General features: G+C 42.8%; 1 protein-coding gene across 4 annotated transcripts in view; it reads right to left on the minus strand.

Annotated features, from left to right (window-relative positions):
• Window positions 1-19,668, minus strand: part of DNAAF9 (dynein axonemal assembly factor 9) — a 149,837-nt gene that overhangs the window by 62,691 nt on the left and 67,478 nt on the right. For 3 of the 4 annotated variants that reach the window (XM_027078798.1, XM_027078797.1, XM_027078795.1), the window contains exons 11-17: window positions 15,084-15,165; window positions 14,081-14,117; window positions 8,061-8,148; window positions 6,839-6,915; window positions 4,838-4,882; window positions 4,425-4,470; window positions 798-909 (exon numbers count right to left, since the gene is read on the minus strand). In XM_027078798.1, the coding sequence (XP_026934599.1) occupies window positions 798-909; window positions 4,425-4,470; window positions 4,838-4,882; window positions 6,839-6,915; window positions 8,061-8,148; window positions 14,081-14,117; window positions 15,084-15,165 (487 nt within the window). The remainder of the gene's footprint in view (window positions 1-797; window positions 910-4,424; window positions 4,471-4,837; window positions 4,883-6,838; window positions 6,916-8,060; window positions 8,149-14,080; window positions 14,118-15,083; window positions 15,166-19,668) is intronic. The other variant, XM_027078796.1, reaches the window with a different exon arrangement.

Genomic DNA, 19,668 nt, shown 5'->3' on the forward strand with positions numbered 1-19,668 from the left:
TTTAAATAAAGAGTCCATTTTATCTACACTTTTAATTTTTGTCAAGGTAGTACAGATGTACATATTAAAAACCAAACAAAACATTATCAAGCTCATCCTACTAGCACTGGATATTATCATTCTCTAGATTTTTTTGCTAACATAATGGGTAAAAAAAAAAATTATTTTTGCTAACATAATTTGCTAATTATTATTTCAAATTGCTTTTTTCCTGACTACTAGTAAGGCTATACATATTCATATATATATATATACATATACATACAGTGGACCCTTGAACAATGTGAGGGCTAGGGGTACTGATCCTCTGCACAGTTGAAAATCCATGTGTAACTTTACAGTCAGCCCTCTGTATCCACAGTTCCACATCCACGGATTCAACCAACCATGGAACATGTAGTTCTGTAGTATGTACTTACTGAAAAAAATTTGTGTATACGTGGACCTGTGTAGTTTAAACCTGTGTTCAGGGGTCAATTATGTGTGTCTGTGTATGTATAAACATTAAAATATATATATTTTTAAAATATTAAAATTTTTTTTTTGTTTTCCACTCTGGTAAACTGCCTGCTCATATTTTTTGCCCATTTACCACGGGGTAGCTTGTCTTTTTCTTATCAATTTATAAAAGCTCTTCATAAATTAGGAAATATACCCTTTGTTTATTTTAAGTATTCTAATCTTTTCACCAGTTTATTGCTGGTCTTTTGATTTAGTTTATGGTTTATTTTGCCAAAAATATATATATACATATAAACAAGTTCAAGTTTTGCTTTCCAAAGATGACATACACTTACCCTTTTCTTTAACCAAGATCTGAGATGTCAAAAATGATTCTGAGAAGACCACAGATCCTAAGCACCCACTTCCTCCCAGCAAGTCAGGAATGTCATAGATGGTCATACAAGCCTGTATCAAATAAGAAACCAGAGCTAGTCCAATTGTCAGTCCTAAACATACAGGGAAAAATCCATAAGAAACAGACCACAAAATACTAAGGCACATGGCAAAAGAATACTGGAGAATTTCTAAGGAAAACTCAAGTATATCTTGAAATACATCTCAAACTGGGAGAGGACTTCAGGATCACCCAGGCTTTTGCTCCTTGGTCAGAGGCAGACTTGGGCTAGATGAAGAATATCTTTAAGTTTCTGTAAATTCCCTCAAATTGCTTATCCTCCCTAAATGGCAATGCAACAGCCTTCCTTCTTAATCATGACCAGTGTCACATCCCAGTGTGTCTACATGTTCATCCACTCCTTCTTTGGTTTGGGCTCGAGTTCTGAACAAATCTGGAAAGGGGGATACATGTCTTCATGGATATTTCTGGATACCTGTCAAAACATGCAAATGCTCCTTTCAGTACCAAAAAATTAAAAGAAAGCTGTTCGAGCTTCAATGGCCAAGACAAATAAAAATAGAGGCTTCAGCAGGCCAGAAAAAAACTAGAGCAACTCAGAGAAAGCTCCTGAATGGCTGGTAAGAAGGCTATAATTTAGTTAAAAACCACTGAAAATGACATAATTCTGAGATGAATCTAGCAGAGGAAATGCAGAAATTGGTACAAGCCAGAGTTAGAGTTTGAGATGACCGTGAAGATCTGGTGAAGGACATAGGATAAGCTGCACGATGAGCACTTCCTGGCCTTCCTGGCCTGATGATGCTGAATGGCCAGGTACAGAGCTCCTAAAGCCAGAGCTCATTTTCACACCTTGTTGTCCTCATATGGGATCCCTGCTCTATCCTCAGTACAGAGACAAAAGACCTAGGCCTCTTGAAGGGACTGTTAGATTCTCAAATAGATGGCAGGGGACTTCCCTGGTGGTGCAGTGGTTAAGAATCTGCCTGCAAATGCAGGGGACACGGGTTCGAGCCCTCGTCTGGGAAGATCCCACATGCCGCGGAGCAACTAAGCCCATGTGTCACAACTACTGAAGCCTGTGCGCCTACAGCCTGAGCTCTGCAACAAGAGAAGCCACTGCAATGAGAAGCCCGTGCAGCACCACGATGAAGAGTAGCCCCCGCTCTTCGCAACTAGAGAAAGCCCGCGCAGCAATGAAGACCCAACGCAGCCAAAAATAAATAAATAAAAAATAAATAAATTTATAAAGAAGAAAACAAAAAGATGGCAGAAGAGTTGAAAGGAAAAAAACCATAGTTAAAGTCCTTAATCATCCATGTCGTTGTGATAAAGGAATGTACAAAGTGACAGACAGGCTTTATATTTCAGTTAACTTTCTCATTAGGCATGACAACTGGAAGGTTTATCTAAATTTGTTTCAAAGAATTTTTAGTATCTGAAGACACAGAACCTTCCTGGGCTACATGGTTCCTCTTAAGTGACAATGATCAGTTAGGTTCCCAAATCAATTAGGAAGACAAATCCTGTGGTTTCCTAATCCCCCACTTCCCTATTTGGCCTCTGGTGTTGAGGAAGGGGAGAGAGGACATTAAAAAGAATACATGTAGTATTTTTTAGACACTTGCTATGTACTTCCCACATGTGGCATGGGGAGAGAAAAAATATGAAGCATCGTTCCTATCTTCAGGAAACCTATAAAGTACAGCTGGAGAGACAAGAGCATTCTTACATAGAAGTCATCATGTGACACATTACTATAGAATTACTCCCTAATTTATGTAATTTATTCCCTAATTATGTATTCCTATAGGAATACAGTACTTGTAGGGAGAAATCAGTAGGGTAGGCTTGGAGGAGGAGACAGAACTTCATCTTTGCCTGGAAGGGAGGATAGGATTTGGACAGAAAGCACCAACATCCTATCTTTTCTTTCCTATTTCATTAGCTGCTGCTGAATGTGTACTTAACACAGTAGTATGATTCTACTGGACTGCTAATCACCTACTCCAGTGCAAAGCATCTTCCAGAGCACTGCACGAGAGTCTAAGAAGAGAAGTCAGGGAAACTAAAGTCCAGCAAGGAGACAAAGTATTATTACCTAAATATCAGAAAGTATTTCCCAGTGTCTTAATAATGTCACAAAAAAGTCTCCATTAGCTCTAAAAGAACATCACCACAAAATACTGACAGAGACAGGGAGCAGGTATGTTATATACACAGAAACTACTCACAACCTTAAAAAATTACCCATGTTGTATCACTCTCTGTAGATGAGATAACACTATGCTTGTCCCCTGGTGATGGCAGTGGGCATGCATTTGCACCAAGTCATCCACATCTGCCCACCCACTTCCCTATGACCAAAAGCTCACTGAAATTAAGGTTCAGGCAGTAGCCACAGAATGGACTGAAGGTACAACTTGTACCCATATATACTACAACCAGAATCTTGGCTGGATGTCCACCATCCTCTTATGCATTGCTTGCCAATTTTCTTCATATCAGGATACACTGGGGTAAACAGAGGATTTGGATGTGGCTGGGAGCAACTGGTTTAGAAACCCTGGCTCCCCAAGACCACGCCAGCTCACCTCAGGGACCAATATTTCTGCATCTCTACACCCATTCCCTTGGCCCATTAGTTCTGCCTTCAGCACATAGGTCAGAAAGCTCTGTTCTCACTACCCCACTTCATAGGAGCCTCAGGCCCAGTTTTTTTTTTTTTAACGTTAGTTTGTTTTTATTTTCATAAGCGCCTGTTAAATAAGGGCATAAGGACTTCCCCTGGTGGGGCAGTGGTTAAGAATCTGCCTGCCAATGCAGGGGACACGGGTTCAAGCCCTGGTCCAGGAAGATCCCACATGCTGCGGAGCAGCTAAGCCCGTGTAACTACTGAGTCTATGCTCTAGAGCCCATGAGCCACAACTATTGAGCCCACGCGCCACAACTACTGAAGCCAGCGTGCCTAGAGCCTGTGCTCCACAACAAGAGAAGCCACCGCAATGAGAAGCCCGTGCACCGCAACGAAGAGCAGCCCTCGCTCGCCCCAACTAGAGAAAGCTCGCGGGCAGCAACGAAGACCCAATGCAGCCATAAATAAATAAATTAATTAATTAATTTTTTTTAAAAAAAGGGCATCAACACAGGCCTTGGAACACAGAGAAGCCACTGAAAACTTGGTCTGTGTTGAGGTAGGCTTGTCATCAGCTCCCATTTCCATGTGAGGTCAGAGAAACCTCAGCCACTTGGAGGAAGCCTTCCTAATCCCAGGAAGAGGTGTCTACCACCCCACACCCTCACCCCCCCCTTCCCCAGCTAAGACTCTGCACCCAAGGGGCACCTAGACATGGGAGTGTGGATGTGGTAAGCCTTGTACAGCTGCTAGACAGCCTCAGAAAGCACAGGCTCACCACCACTGCAGCTGGAACAGTCCTGAAAGTAGACTAGTTTTCTCAGGTAAGGGGTGGGCTGCCTAAGACTCCCACCCACTGCTACCTCACCCCTTGTAGATGGTCCTCTACAGGCCATTCCCTGCCAGCTGACCTGTAACAGCTCTGCTTACCGTCTTCACAAAGTATAAGCTATCTTCACTGTCCAGAGGCACAATTCTACAAGAGGAAATTGATGGGAGAGACATATATTAAATTTACAGTGTTCTCTTTTTTTCAACTTGGAAGCAACTCACACTCAGATCTCTCTCAGGGATTTTCAAAACACTGGGTTGCATGTATGCAGAATTCCACTTGGAGGGAACTAGGTTCAGCCCCCAACCCACCCTAGTCTTTCAGTGGAAAGCATTCAGGGCAAAGGGCCTCAGCTGAGCACAGCCACCTCCAAGCCCAGCCCTGGAGTGATGCCACTGCCAGGTGTAGAAGGGTGAAAAGATCATCCATGCCAGCAGTTACAAGGTAGTTGCTCTTCATTTTGCTCCTAAAACTTGCCCCCAGTGAGGACACACCATAAACATATACTTACCTTCCCTGATTATTCACAGCATGTATATGAAAAGCCATCTTGGAGCTGTAGACCCAAAACAAAATAAAACAAAAGTCAGTCTGCTTTTGTGACCACTGTGTTAGCATCCTCCCCAGACACCTGCCACTGCAATGCACCTGTGCTGGGCTCTCACAGCCACCAGTGAGGTGTGTGTCGTCCTTACCTGCCTTAGGGTATCATGCCATCAGCAAACATGGGGTCAGTGTCTGACTCCAGTCACGGCCCTGCCTCTGTGCAGATTCTCAGGGCTATCTTGACTCTTGGACAGAGCAGGAGAGAACTATGTGATTGCCATCCATGGCAGATTGAGAGTAAACCTCTACTTGCCCCAGGCCTCTGGCCCACAGCTTGACATATTCTCCTGCTCCTCCTCCTCTTCACCACCTTTGAAGTCAAGCTGCCAGCCCTGCTCGGAGTCAGACTGCTACCCACAGTCAACTGCTATGTAATAATGGGCATGGTCAGGCCTTCAGAACTGAGGAATAACCAGAAAACCCTTTTGGCATCAACTCTTTTTGTAAAAGAAAGTTTCTAAATTGAATTAAATTTAATTTTTTTGCCTTAACAAGTACTAGTCAGTCGTATGCTAACTTCCCGTGTCCCTCTTGGGAGAAGATTTGCTAATTTGGTGCAGTTTGAGGGAAGTGACCATGTGAAGAGAAGGAAGTGGGGCTCTTGGGTGGAGGGCTGGCCCTGGAAGACTCTCCTCCTATTGCCTGGAATGTATTCTCTCCTTGTTCTTTCCTCCAGCCAGGGTGGTACACCCCATGCACAGGAGGCCATGGGATTGAGAGTGTGGCCTGCCCTAGAAAGGCAGAGTGGGCTAGGCAAGGCCCCGAGGACAGGAGGAATGGAATGACTTTGTCAGCCATGCCGATGATAAGAGAGGAGAACCCACTGAGACAGCAGCTCCCATTCACTTGCCCAATCACTCTACAGGGCAGGAAGATGATGAAACAGATGCACAGAGAGCTCCCTATCTTGCCCAAGGTCACACAGCTGGAAAGCAAAGAAGCTTCCTTAAACTCAGGTCTGCCAGGAACAGACAGTTCAGGTCAGCACACAGCCTTAAGGGACCAAATTTCCTCTAGCCCTCCCCTCTCGTGGTCAGAGCTACAAGATTCAGAAGACCCAGAAGAAAGGAAAAGAAACCTGAAGCAAGCCTACAGCTTTGCACCAAAGAGTTCTGGTTCTTTCCTACACTCCTGGAGCTATAGCAATAGAATTCTTCTTGTTAGATCATTAACTAACTTAGTTTTCCAAATGTTCCTTCTCACTACCCAGGGCTGCAGATGTAAGAAAATGTGGGGTATGGAACTGAGGTACCACAGGGCACATCCCAGAAGTGTCCTTAAAGAAACTCTCTGATATTGGTGTCTTTTGTCTCCTTCACAAAAAAGTACACCAAGTTGTCCTCATACGGGACAGAAGCTTGAGTGGACTGGGTTCAAGAAGGTTTAGCTATGGACAAAGACTACACAGAGATCCACTGTGATATGCCAGGACATGTGTGATGGGAAGACTGCCAGGAAGCCAAATTCCCAGACCTTCTAGACCCTGAGACATGGCCAGGCTCAGGGGTTTCTACCATCTGAGAGGCAGATGAGGCTCAGGGCAACCCTCTTCTAAGCAGTGACCATCTTCATGTGCCCAGGGCCCCTAATCCTAACAAACCTCACCACTCATGTCCCCAGCTTCATCTTTCTAACCTCTGAACCCAGGTCTGTCAGTTCTAATACTGATCTGCTTCCCATTCCAGCCTCAGGCAGTGTGTCTGACTCTCAAACAGTTCCTCCATCCTTGGCTCCTTGGCCTCTCAAATAAAACCCTGATCATGAATGACTCTCCTTCACATATCTTATTGATTTACTGGAACATTTCTCAAAGGGGAGACAGAATATCAAATACAAAGGAGAAAAGGGTTTTTAAAACACAAACATTAAAGAAAAGCTTTTATAGACAATATCAGTTATTGCTTACTGTAGGGCTGCCTTAAACTGCATCAACTCAAAGGAATTTAACCCAGATCCAAAGGTCTGCTCAGCTACCTCCTTGGCCTGTAAAATCAGTAACAAAACAGAGACAATTAGCTTTCACAGCAGGAAAGAATACACTTAGAAGGGCCCTTCTCACATATGGCCAGGAGAACACTTCCCATCCCCTCTAAGTGACTACTTTGTATACATCAATAGATTAAAGTGAAAACATCTTGTTAGGGGAAACAGGAGCCTGCTTTCTTTGGTCTGGGTTCACATGAAAACACTTCATTCAGGCAGGTGGGCACTGGAACCTGATCTGGTGACCTGTAACCAGCTGGGACGGTGCCATTGTGAGGCCTGGAAAAGCGCTTTCCCCTCCCCTCAAGATATCACTGCCCTCAGTGTTTCTGCCCAGATGCTAAGCACATTCAAATAACTAAAGTTATAAAAAATCAGTTAAAAAACAAAGGTGCAGAACTGATACTGAAGAATAACCTACTGTTTTGCATAAGCTTTCAGCTAAAGGGCTGAGAAATCCCAAGTACAGGGGGAATCAAGTTCAGTGAGGAGGGAAGATGGCAAGGAACTGGTGACAAGGAACTGGTGACTAGGCGATAGTCTCTTTGATATCTACAACACAACCTTTCCAATGTCAAATGGTTTGCTTCAGGAAAGGTCCTATTGGCACTGGGAGGCATCAAGTCAACTCGTTCTCATCTGTCACTGGGTCAGATATAGAATCCAACTCAGCACAGCAGGTTAACCACAAAACAGCAAGGAAGTAAACGGTCAGAGAAAGGGAACACATGTGCCTGTCTAGGAAAGACAAGTTAGAATTTCTAATCTTTAGTTAATTTTTTAAAACACAGAATTATAGGAAATAAAACTATGTAGCTCAAAATCAACTTATCTAACTTTATTAAAATTCACAGAACAATCTATATTTTTCTTTATTTTTTAACTTTTGAAAGACTTTTAAAAAACTGCTAAGTAAAACAATATACTACAGAATGATTTTTTTTTTAACACAACCAGATATCTACAAAGAAGTGCTGATTAGCTGTCATTCATAAGACAAGCTCAGCACACTAAAGGCAACTCTTTGGTGCCCAAGTTCACACACAAAATTAAGTACTATAAGGTGTCCAAATTAAAAACAGATCGATAAAAAGTTTCACATTAAAATAACTACTAAGGAAAAAGAAATGCGGTATTTAAATTACCTTTGTTAGACTGGAAGTTTTAGCATAACATGCAATGGCAGCCAAAACAGCCTCAATAACAGCAGCATATACCTGTGACAAGAGCCTACTTTAAAAACAAAAAATAAGGGTTAACTACAGCATCACAAGGTTTCATCAAAAGCTGCGTGCACATAAATGACATTCTCTAAGAAACAGATTTTTAAACAGAATGAGAAAAGTATAATAACAGAACTTGTTGATTTCTAGACCTTTTAAAAGCTATATGCCCCGTTCCAATTTTTACTTTGCTCTTGTTAAACCATGATAAGAACCACCTTTTCTTAATTCTGCTCAAAAGACCAACCTTCCCTGTTTGTGATCCAACAGAAGAAAACTATGTAGACTCCCTGACCCTCTACGAGGACCCGAAAGGTATCATGACACAGACTTGCTGCTTTTCCAGGAACCAACCACAGCACACCTTCAAGTCGTCTCCTCCCCAGGCCTGCTAAGGGCTGGCTGCTACTGGAACCTCAGGGTGGGACCCCTCAGGGGGCAAAAGAGATTATCCAATTGAAGAGAAGACTCGCTCCACTTAAATGAAAAAAATTTTTTTTTAAATTGGGGTATAGTTGCTTTACAATGTTCTGTTAGTTTCTGCTGTACAGTGAAGTGAATCAGCTATACATATACATATATCCCCTCTTTTTTGGATTTCCTTCCCATTTAGGTCACCACAGAGCACTGAGTAGACTTCCCTGTACTATACAGCAGGTTCTCATTAGTTACCTGTTTTGTTTTGTTTTGTTTTAATTTTATTTATTTATTTTTGACTGTGTTGGGCCTTTGTTGCTGCACACGGGCTTTCTCTAGTTGCGGCGAGTGGGGGCTACTCTTCGCTGCAGTGTGCGGGCTTCTCATTGTGGTGGCTTCTCTTGTTGCAGAGCACGGGCTCTAGGTGGGCAGGCTTCAGTAGTTGTGGCACATGGGCTCATTAGTTGTGGCTCGCAAGCTCAGTAGTTGTGGCTCATGGGCTCTAGAGCACAGGCTCAATAGTTGTGGCACATGGGCTTAGTTGCTCTGCGGCATGTGGGATCTTCCTGGACCAGGGCTTGAACCCATGTCCCCTGCACTGGCAGGCAGATTCTTAACCACTGCGCCACCAGGGAAGCCCTAGTTATCTGTTTTATACATATTAGTGTATATATGTCAATCCCAATCATCCAGTTCATCCCCCACCTTTCCCCACCCCCGCCTTCATGTCCATATGTTTGTTCTCTATGTCTGTGTCTCTTTTTCTGCCTTGCAAACGGGTTCATCTGTACCATTTTTCTAGATTCCACATACACGTGTTAATATATATTTGCTTTTCTCTGAGTTACTTCACTCTGTATGACAGTCTCTAAATGCAAATTAATAGCCGGAGACCACTTTCTAAATAGCTCACCTGATCTACAGAATAGAGTATGCTTTTGAGGGGAAGCATCCCCTGCTCCTGCCCAACTTTGTGCTTCCTATCTGACTTCACACTTCCCAAAGACATTATAAGGTTTTTTTCTTGGGACTTCCCTAGTGGCGCAGTGGTTAAGAATCCGCCTGCCAATGCAGGGGACACGGGTTCGAGCCCTGGTCCGGGAAGATCCCACATGCCGCGGAGCAACTAAGCCCGTGGGCCACAACTACTGATGCTGCACTCTAGAGCCTGTGAGCCACAACTACTGAGCATGCGAGCCACAACTACTGAGCCCGCGTGCCACAACTACTGAGCCCGCGTGCCACAACTACTGAGCCCGCGTGCCACAACTACTGAAGCCTGACTGCCTAGAGCTCGTGCTCGGCAACAAGAGAAGCCACCACAATGAGAAGCCCACACACCACAGCGAAGAGTAGCCCCTTATCGCCGCAACTATAGAAAGCCAGTGAGCAGCAATGAAGACCCAACACAGCCAAAAATAAATAATAAATAAATTTATTTAAAAAGGAAGGTTTTTTTCTTTGCCAGACAGGGAATGCCATGAAGATTCCTAGAAAATCCAAGTCTGGTTCCCTTTTGGGCAGGGTTTCTCAATCTCTGCATTTTGGGCCAGCTAATTCTTTGTTGAGAGGTCTTCCCTGTGCATTATAGGATGTTGAGAAGCATTCCTGGCCTCTCAGTAGTAACCTCAGTTGTGACAAGCAAAAATGTCTCCAGACACTGCCAAACATCCCTGGGGATGGGGGGTTGGGGAGGGACTGGTGGGAGTAATGTGGTAGAACTGCCCTCGGTTGAGAACCATTGCCTTAGGGGAAGGAGACCCAGGGTCTTATTAGGAAAATTACAGAGAGAAGGGGCTCATCCACAAGGCCTCAAAGGCAAGGGAGGGGTTTGGCAAGTAACTGCCTTATCTAAGAATATGTTTATTTTTAAGCCTGAGAATCTTGTAACAGGTAAAGGAAGGCGAAAGGAGTTTTGTAACAGGGAAGAGCAAATTCTGACTCCACGTTGGTTCTGTTTCTTTTACTTTAACCTTTGCTTTTCATTGCTTTTGTTATTATTATAATCACTATCTATAGCTGTAAGCATACACAATGGCCTGCCACAGGGAACCCTGACCCTCTGCCTGACTGTTAAACTAAAAGGCCTTTGTTCAGCTCACAGAGAGACATCCTGACCCTGCCCACCTGTGAATGGCTGCAGAAAAGAAGAAATTAACACAACCCCTTCCCAGTGCAGGAGATATTCTGCAAGACAAACGGCCTTTTTACTTTACTGCTTCACCACCTCTCCCTCTCTGATTCTATAAAAGAAACTGGCATCCAAACCCCGGTAAGATGGTTATTTGGCCACCTTCTTGGTCTGCCGAATAAAGTCTCTACTCCTTGCCTCAACACCTCGTCTCCCGATTTATTGGCCTGTTGTGTGGCGAGCAGAGCGAGCTTGGACTCGTCAACAGTTTGATAGCAGGAAGAACACAGAAATGATCTGGTCTAACACTCTCATCTTACAGAAGAAACAAGTAGGGCCTGTAGAGGAACTCAGGTCTGCTCTCAGCCTGGTGCCTTTCCATTGTGCCACATCACACTGCCAACACCTTCAATTTCCTCCTTGGCTCTCACACCACACCTCTGCATTGCAGGTAAGAGATTTGAATAAGGTAGAAGAAAAAGAGAAACAACACATAACAAAATGACAGCTCCAAGGTTCAACATATCCTGAAGATTGTTGACCAGGCCATGGCAGAGGGGTATGTCCTGGTAGGTAGGTAAGTGCCCGTCAGGGACACTGCCAAACAGCTTGGCCACTTCCAGGTATGACAAGAATCCTCCACATCTCAACACTAAGGGCAAAGATTTATAGAGGCCAAAGACATATAAAGATATCCTTACTCCCTCCCTCACCCAGCTTAATTCAAACATCACTCAGTACCAACACTGGTTCAGGCCAACCCCCTGCTTGGCCTTGTCCTATACAGACCCTCAAGGCATGAGTTCAGTACAAAGCTATCTGGCTTCTGACTCATAGAAAGGCCTGGACAGGAGGCCTGAGACCCATGATTAGGGAAGGGCCTGCTCTATGCATGGATGGTGCTGCTGTTGCCTTCAGTAGACTCCATTAGGCCCCAATTCCACCAGCCCTGTGACTTAAACAAGTCTCCTGATGTGGGCCCAAGCACCTCTCAACACCAGTCCCTGAAGTAGAGCACCAGTGACTTTGGTTTAAGCAAAATGTCTACGGGTCTAGAATGAGGGTCCAGGGCAATGGCTAAGCACAGCTGGCATGGAAACACAAACAAGTGCAAAGTAAGACTATACATATCCACCAACACGTGAGAATGTGGTTGACTTGCTGCTAACGTAAAGAAAACCCACACACAAAAATTGTAAGCACACTACAATTACAGCTACACAAAACCTATATGTATAATTAAAAAAAAACAACAAAAAGATACACATTAAGATACTAATGTGTGGGGCTTCCCTGGTGGTGCAGTGGTTAAGAATCCACCTGCCAATGCAGGGGACACAGGTTTAAACCCTGGTCCGCAGGGGACACGGGTTTGAGCCCTGGTCCAAGAAGGTCCCACATGCCATGGAGCAACTAAGCCCATGTGCCACAACTACTGAAGCCTGCGTGCCTAGAGCCCATGCTCTGCAACAAGAGAAGCCACCGCAATGAGAAGCCCACTCATTGAAGCCCGCTCAAATGAGATTGCCCACTGCAATGAGGAGTAGCTCCCGCTCACCGCAACGAAAGAAAGCCCGTGCGCAGCAACAAAGACTCAACGCAGCAACCAATCAATCAATGTATTAAAAAAAAGAGATACTAAGGGGTCGTGTCTAAGAAGAGGAATTATGGTTAATCTTATTTTTTTCCCCTCATTTCTCAAATTTTCAAGTGTGATTATATTACTTTATATTTTTCCAACAGAGCCTTATGGGTTTTACCCTAGAGATTCTGATTCAGTAGTTCTGAGAACTACTATAGCCTGGGAAATGTATCTTTTAAAAAAGATCCTTAAATGATTCTCTGTGGCCTGTCACTGTTAGCCTTTGGGAAGCACAGACCTAACTAGTTTATGCTAGGATATTTAATTAGGTAATAACAGAACTCTATTACCTTCATAATTCTGAAAGAAAATCCCTTTATGGAATTCAGAAATTCCTGCATTATTATGGACTGATTACATCCTCCCAAAATTCATATGGAACCTGTAATCCCCAATGTGACTATATGTGGAGATAGGGCCGGGCCTTTAAAAGGTAATTAAAGTTAAAGGAGGTCATAAAGTGTGGGCTCCTAATCCATAGGATTGGTATCCTTATAAAAGGAAGAGATGCCAGGGACTTCCCTGGTGGTCCAGTGGTTAAGAATCCGTCTTGCAATGCAGGGGACATGGGTTCTATCCCTGGTCGGGGAACTAAAATCCCACATGCCATGGGGCAACTAAGCCCATGTGCCACAATCAGAGAGCCCGTGTGCCACAACTAGAGAGAGAGAAGCCCACATGCCACAACTAGAGAGAAGCCCGTGCACCTCAACGAAAGATCCCATGTGCCAATGCAGCTAAAATATAAATAAATATTTTTTTTTTTTAAAAAAAAGGAAAAGGCACCAGAGATCTTTCTCTCTCTCCATGTAAGCACAACACTAAGAAGGTGGTGGTCTGCAACTCAAGGAGAGAAGCCTCACCAGAAACCAACTCTGCTAGTACCTAGATCTTGGACTTCTAGTCCCCAGAATTGTGAGAAAATAAATTCTGTTGTTTAAGCCACACAGTCTGTGGTAATTTTTTACGGTAGCCCAAGCAGACAAGCATTAATGAGTTTACTTCTTGTCTTTGGTTTCCTGCTATACTGGGGGGCGGGGGGCGGGAGAGAAGTCAACACTAGGCCCTTTCTAGAGAGTTGCATGGCCTGAGTTGAGATCCTAGCTCTGTTCCATAAGTCTCAGTGTCAAATTCAGAGGAAACACCTCTCAGACCAGATGTGGTTTCACACAGGTTCTACCAATGGGTTTCAGGATGTTTTATTTTTTGGAAAGCCCTATTAAAAAATGCACTATATAGAAAATATATTAAGAAGCGTTATGCCACTTAAATGCATGGGTGTGCAGGCAGGAAGTCTCTGAGTCTGGAGAGAGGAGCAGATGGCAAACCTGGCAGTGTCTCTAGCCTAGACTTCAAGATGAAAGACAGGGGCTGGGACATTCTGGGAGACTACACAGCTCTACTTTACTTACTTATTTTACTTATTTATTTATTTATTTACTTATTTGGCTGCATTGGGTCTTAGGTGCAGCAACGTGGACTCCAGAGAGCACAGCCTCGGTAGTTGTGGTGCGGGCTTATTTGCCCTGCAGCATGTGGGGATCTTAGTTCCACAACCAGGGATAGAACCCACGTCCTCTGCATTGGAAGGTGGATTCTTAACCACTGGGCCACCAGGAACGTCCCTCTGCTCACCTCTTAAGCCAAATGTCCTACCCAATGCTGATCTCAAAAGGAGGTAAATGGGACAATCTCAACATCTGAGTAACTCAATGTGAGAAAGAAAAAAATGTAATAGAAATGAAGACTTACATTTGTTCAGTTTTCTTGGGCAGCTTGTTGTCATCTCCTGTGAAAGAGGACCATGTATTAAGAATGTGACAAGATTACAGGAGATGCAAACACTTTCACAAGGAGGCTAGAATTTCTTAATTTGAAGATGTCAAGAACTTTTTTTCTTTTGAGTTAAATACTGTACAAGCACAAACAACAGTGAAACCTAGTTTCTGCCAGTATCCTCCCAGACCATCATCCCTGACACTGACCTTGACAACCAATCAGCATCACCACTAAACACCAGAGAAGACATGTAGAATCTTCATCTCTGGAATGTTTTTGCTTTTATTTTTAAATTTTTAAATTAGGAGGTATAAGTAAGCAGGCTCAGTTCTGCCTCTTTCTTCACCTCCTTAATTATCCAACCCAAGTCATGCTTCTTTCAGAGTTTCCTGGCTTATATAACAATGCTCAGGAGAAAACCTGGTTTCTGATGTACTCTCCTCTGTGGAACAGTGCTGGGACCCTCATTCATTCAAGAGTTCTTCTCTCTGTCTCTTTGGATGTCTGCAGCTTCTGGTTACCCCAGCAAAGAGGATAGCCTCAGTCAGCCTAGCCTTTCTGAATGGCTCCTCAGCATAGAGCACTTGCTCCTGTCAATGTTCCCAGCTTATGGGTACCCTTCTACCATGGCTCTTCCTCACCTTCCTCACTAGAACAACAGGCACCTGGCTGAGTCATCCAAACTCCCATTGCAGCCCATATCTCCTCCTGCTATCTCCAACTACAGCTGACGCATCTTTGCCTTCCCTCTGATACCAAGCACTTGGTCTCACACATGATTGGACCTAATATATATTGAGCTGATAATTATTTCTCCTGAAATACATTGTGAGAAATGTGTTAGGCACATCAACAAGGAATTACAGGCTACAAAATGAGTTTCTGAGGAAAGTAGTAAATCTCAAGTCCACTTCTAGTTCATGGGAGAAACTTTTCATTAGATAAGTTGATGAGATGACAACTTATATGGACTTACCCAAGTAAGGAACATGAGTAGCTCCAAAAAAGTATGTTCTTGAACAAGCAAGGGGTCCCTTTGGTGAAACACACTGTACTACCTGGATATCAGAAAAAAAAAAAAAAGTAAAAAAGGAGCAGGGACTTAAGTGTGTACTGTTAGAGAAACAAAAAGTGTATAGTTAATAGAAATCCATTTTATTTTACCAACAGCTGATTTATTATTTTTTAAACGCATAGGGGAAAAGGTCACTTTTTTTTTTTTTTTTGGTGGTACGCGGGCCTCTCACTGTTGTGGCCTCTCCCGTTGTGGAGCACAGCCTCCAGACGCGCAGGCTCGGCAGCCATGGCTCACGGGCCCAGCCGCTCTGCGGCATGTGGGACCCTCCCGGACCGGGGCACGAACCCATGTCCCCTGCATCAGTGGGGGGACTCTCAACCACTGTGCTACCAGGGAAGCCCAAAAGGTCACCTTTAATTGTTGTTTTTCCAAAGGTATCTTGTGTGTGTTTTATAACTTTGGCTACATTGTGAGGCTGCTGTTGGGTCAGCCCAGGATGCTAAAGAATTAACAACTTAGAAAGAAAAGAAGACAAAATGTGCTTGGGTTTTGACTGTCATTAATGTTTAGTGCAGAACTTTCACAGTTTGGACCTTGGCTGACATGATATGCATATATGGGAAGGCAGCTACAAATTTAGGAAAGGAGGTGATACCCAGGTTCCCACCTTCACTTGTATTTTATCTCTGTACACAGGCCATCCAGAAGAGAAAATAAGTTCTCTAGATTTTTAAATTCTTATTTTTCTTCCCTGCTTAGTTGTTCATTTATACAGATGGAAATGGATGTCCTTTTCTTTTTTGAAAATCCAACAATCTCATCAGGGTTCCTAGGATAGTAGGTACAAAATGCAAAAATGCTACCACAAGAAATAGAGGAAAGGAAATTACCACAGTATCTTATTTTTTTTTAATTAATTAATTAATTAATTTATGGTTGCATTGGGTCTTTGTTGCTGCGCGAGGGCTTTCTCTAGTTGCGGTGAGCGGGGGCTACTCTTTGTGAGGTGTGCAGGTTTCTCATTGTGGTGGCTTCTCTTGTTGCACAGCACTGGCTTTAGGTGTGCAGGCTTCAGTAGTTGTGGCTCACGGGCTCTAGAGCGCAGGCTCAGTAGTTGTGGCGCATGGGCTTAGTTGCTCCGTGGCATGTGGGATCTTCCTGGACCAGGGCTCAAACCCGTGTCCCCTGCATTGTCAGGCAGACTCTCAAGCACTGTGCCATTAGGGAAGCCTAGCACAGTATCTTAAAAACAGCTAAATATGACACAAATATTCATTCCTTCTATTTTACTCCATTAAGGAAGTCACAAGAGAATATATGGCATTTTTCTGTAATCCAAGTTGTAGATTTGAAATAAAAATTTAATTCTGACTAATCTAAACTATACCATAGTGAATATGATCAATACTGCCATGATCCTAAAGGAAAAATCATGTATATAATTCTAATTGTTGGTTAATAGGCTTATTTCCTCAAAACATGTTCCTTGGATTTCTAAATTTTCCCTAACTAAAGGTTTTTTTTTAAGGTGCCATGTATTTCAAACCTGCTTCCTTAGATGAGGTCACAAATTTATGTAAGCCTATATAAACATCAAATTTATTGATGTTTAGATGCAACTGACAAGGGATTAATCTCCAAAATATACAAACAGCTCATACAGCTCAATATCAAAAAAACAAACAACACAATCCAAAAATGGGCAGAAGACCTAAATAGACATTTCTTCAAAGAAGACATACAGATGGCCAAAGGGCACATGAAAAGATGCTCAACATCACTAATTATTAGAGAAATGTAAATCAAAACTACAATGAGGTATCATCTCACACTGGTCAGAATGGCATCATCAAAAAGTCTACAGGGGCTTCCCTGGTGGCACAGGGGTTGAGAGTCTGCCTGCTGGGGCACGGGGCGCGGGTTCGTGCCCCGATCTGGGAGGATCCTGCGTGCCGCGGAGCGGCTGGGCCTGTGGGCTGTGGCCGCTGGGCCTGTGCGTACGGTGCCTGTGCTCCGCAACGGGAGAGGCCACAGCAGTGAGAGGCCTGCGTACCGCAAAAAATAAAGTCTACAAATAATAAATACTGGAGAGGGTGTGGAGAAAAGGGAACCCTCCTACACTGTTGGTGGGAATGTAAATTGGTGCAGCCACTATGGAGAACAGTATGGAGGTTCCCCAAAAAACTAAAAATAGAGCTAGCATGTGATCCAGGAATCCCACCCCTGGGCACATACTGGAGAAAACCATAATTTGAAAAGATACAATGCACCCCAATGTCCACTGCAGCACTATTTACTGTAGCTAACACATGGAACAACCTAAATGTCCATCAACAGACGAATGGATAAAGAAGATGTGGTATATATATACAGTGGAATACTACTCAGCCAAAAAAAGGATGAAATAATGCCATTTGCAGCAACATGGGTGGACCTAGAGATGATCATACTAAGTGAAGTAAACCAGAGAGAGAAAAAGATAAATACATATGATATTATATGTGGAATCTAAAAAAAAAAAAGATACAAATGAACTTATTTCCAAAACAGAAAGAGACTCACAGGCATAGAAAACAAATTCATGGTTATCAAAGGGAAAAGGGCGTGAGGGGAGGGATAAATTAGGAGGCTGGGGTTAACATATACACACTACTATATATAAAATAGATAACCAACAAGGACCTACTGTATAGCACAGGGAACTATACTCAGTATTTTGTAATAACCTATAAGGGAAAAGAATCTGAAGAATATGTGTGTGTGTGTGTGTGTGTGTGTATATATACACACACACACACACACATATATATGTATAACTGAATCACTGTGCTATACACCTGAAACTAACACAATATTGTAAATCGACTATACTTGAAAAAAAATGTTATTGACATTTACATTAAAAAGGAAATTGGTACAACAGAATTTGCATGTGTAATGTAAAATTGCTCAGATAATCTGGATTTTCAGATTTAATATCACCTGTTAATTTGTAAATTATTCACAAATGGCACAGAAATGGAAAAGATAAGTATGTCACCTTGAAACAGAGCTGAATGAAGATGAAAGTTCATAACTAGGCCCCCTACCACCCCAGGACCAGGTCTCAGTAAGTTCCTTGACTTCATTAGGTTTTCATGTTTGTAAAATAAAGAACCCCAATTATTACAGAAAGTTGTATAAATAACCTGCTACATTTTTGTTTTGGTAATAGACTATTTTTTTTTAGAGCAGTTTTAGGTTGACAGAAAGACTGATCCGAAAGCACAGAGAGTTCCCACATTATCTCCTGTCCTTCCCTCTGCCTCCACAATTTCCCCTATTATTTGTCTTGTAATATTATATTTGTTACAACTGATGAACTAATATTGATAAATTATTATTAACTAGAGTCCATAGTTTACATTTGGGTTCGCTCTTTGTATTGTACATTCTATGGGTTATGACAAATGTATAATGACATGTGCCCATCATGACAATATCATACAGAATAGTTTCACTTCCCTAAAAATCCACTAAGATCCATCTATTCTCCCTTCCTCCCAAACTCCAGGCAACAACTGATCTTTTTACTGTCTCCATTTTTTTTTTTTTTTTTGGCTGCACTGCGTGGCTTGTAGGATCTTAGTTCCCCCGACCAGGGATTGAACCCAGGCCCTCGGCAGTGACAGTGGCAGTGAGAGCGTGGAATCCTTAACCACTGGACCGCCAGGGAATTCCCTTTACTGCCTCCACTGTTGTACCTTTTCCAGAATGTCATATAGTGGGAGTCATATACTATGTAGCCATTAAAGATTGCCTTCTTTAACTTAGCAATATGCATTTTAGGTTCCTCCACGTCTTTTTGTGGCTTGATAGCTCTTTTTATCACTGAAACACAGTCCACTGTATGGATGTAACACAGTTTATTTATCCAGTCACCTGCTGAAGCACATCTTGGCTGCTTCCAAGTTTCCAAGTTTTGGCAATTATGAAAAGTGATGTTATAAGAAAAAATTCCTTATGTAGGTTTTTGTGTGGACCTAAGTTTTCAGCTCATTTGGGTAAATACCAAAGAGCATGACTGATGTTGAAAGTATGTTTAGTTTTGCAAGAAACTGCCAAACTGTCCTCCAAAGTGGCTGTACCATTTTGCATTCTCACCAGTAATGAATGAGAGTTTCTGTTGCTCCACATTTGGTGTTGTCAGTGTTTCAGCCATTCTAAGGTGTGTAATGGATGGCTAAATTATTGCTCCAAACATTTCACAGCACTATCCTCACTGACTCTTCTACTAGTCTGTGAGATCCTTCGAGGCAAAGACCATGACTATATTTTCCTTGCACCTAGCACAGTGACTGGCACATAGTAGACACTCAATAATGATTACTGAGTTAATGACTGAAAGTCCTTTGGCTTTGGAGTCATACAGACCTAAAAACAGAAATTGGCTAAGTCATCCACAATGTGGGTGTGCACTGGGGTTGGTTTCTTTTTTTGCAATTTTTTTGAGATAAAATTCAGTATTTTAAAGTATACAAAAAAATGTACTGGTTTTATTATT

The sequence above is a fragment of the Aethalodelphis obliquidens genome, unplaced genomic scaffold (genome assembly GCF_003676395.1).
Source record: "Aethalodelphis obliquidens isolate GAN/ISIS:26980383/991018 unplaced genomic scaffold, ASM367639v1 scaffold42, whole genome shotgun sequence".
Lineage (NCBI taxonomy): Eukaryota > Metazoa > Chordata > Mammalia > Artiodactyla > Delphinidae > Aethalodelphis > Aethalodelphis obliquidens.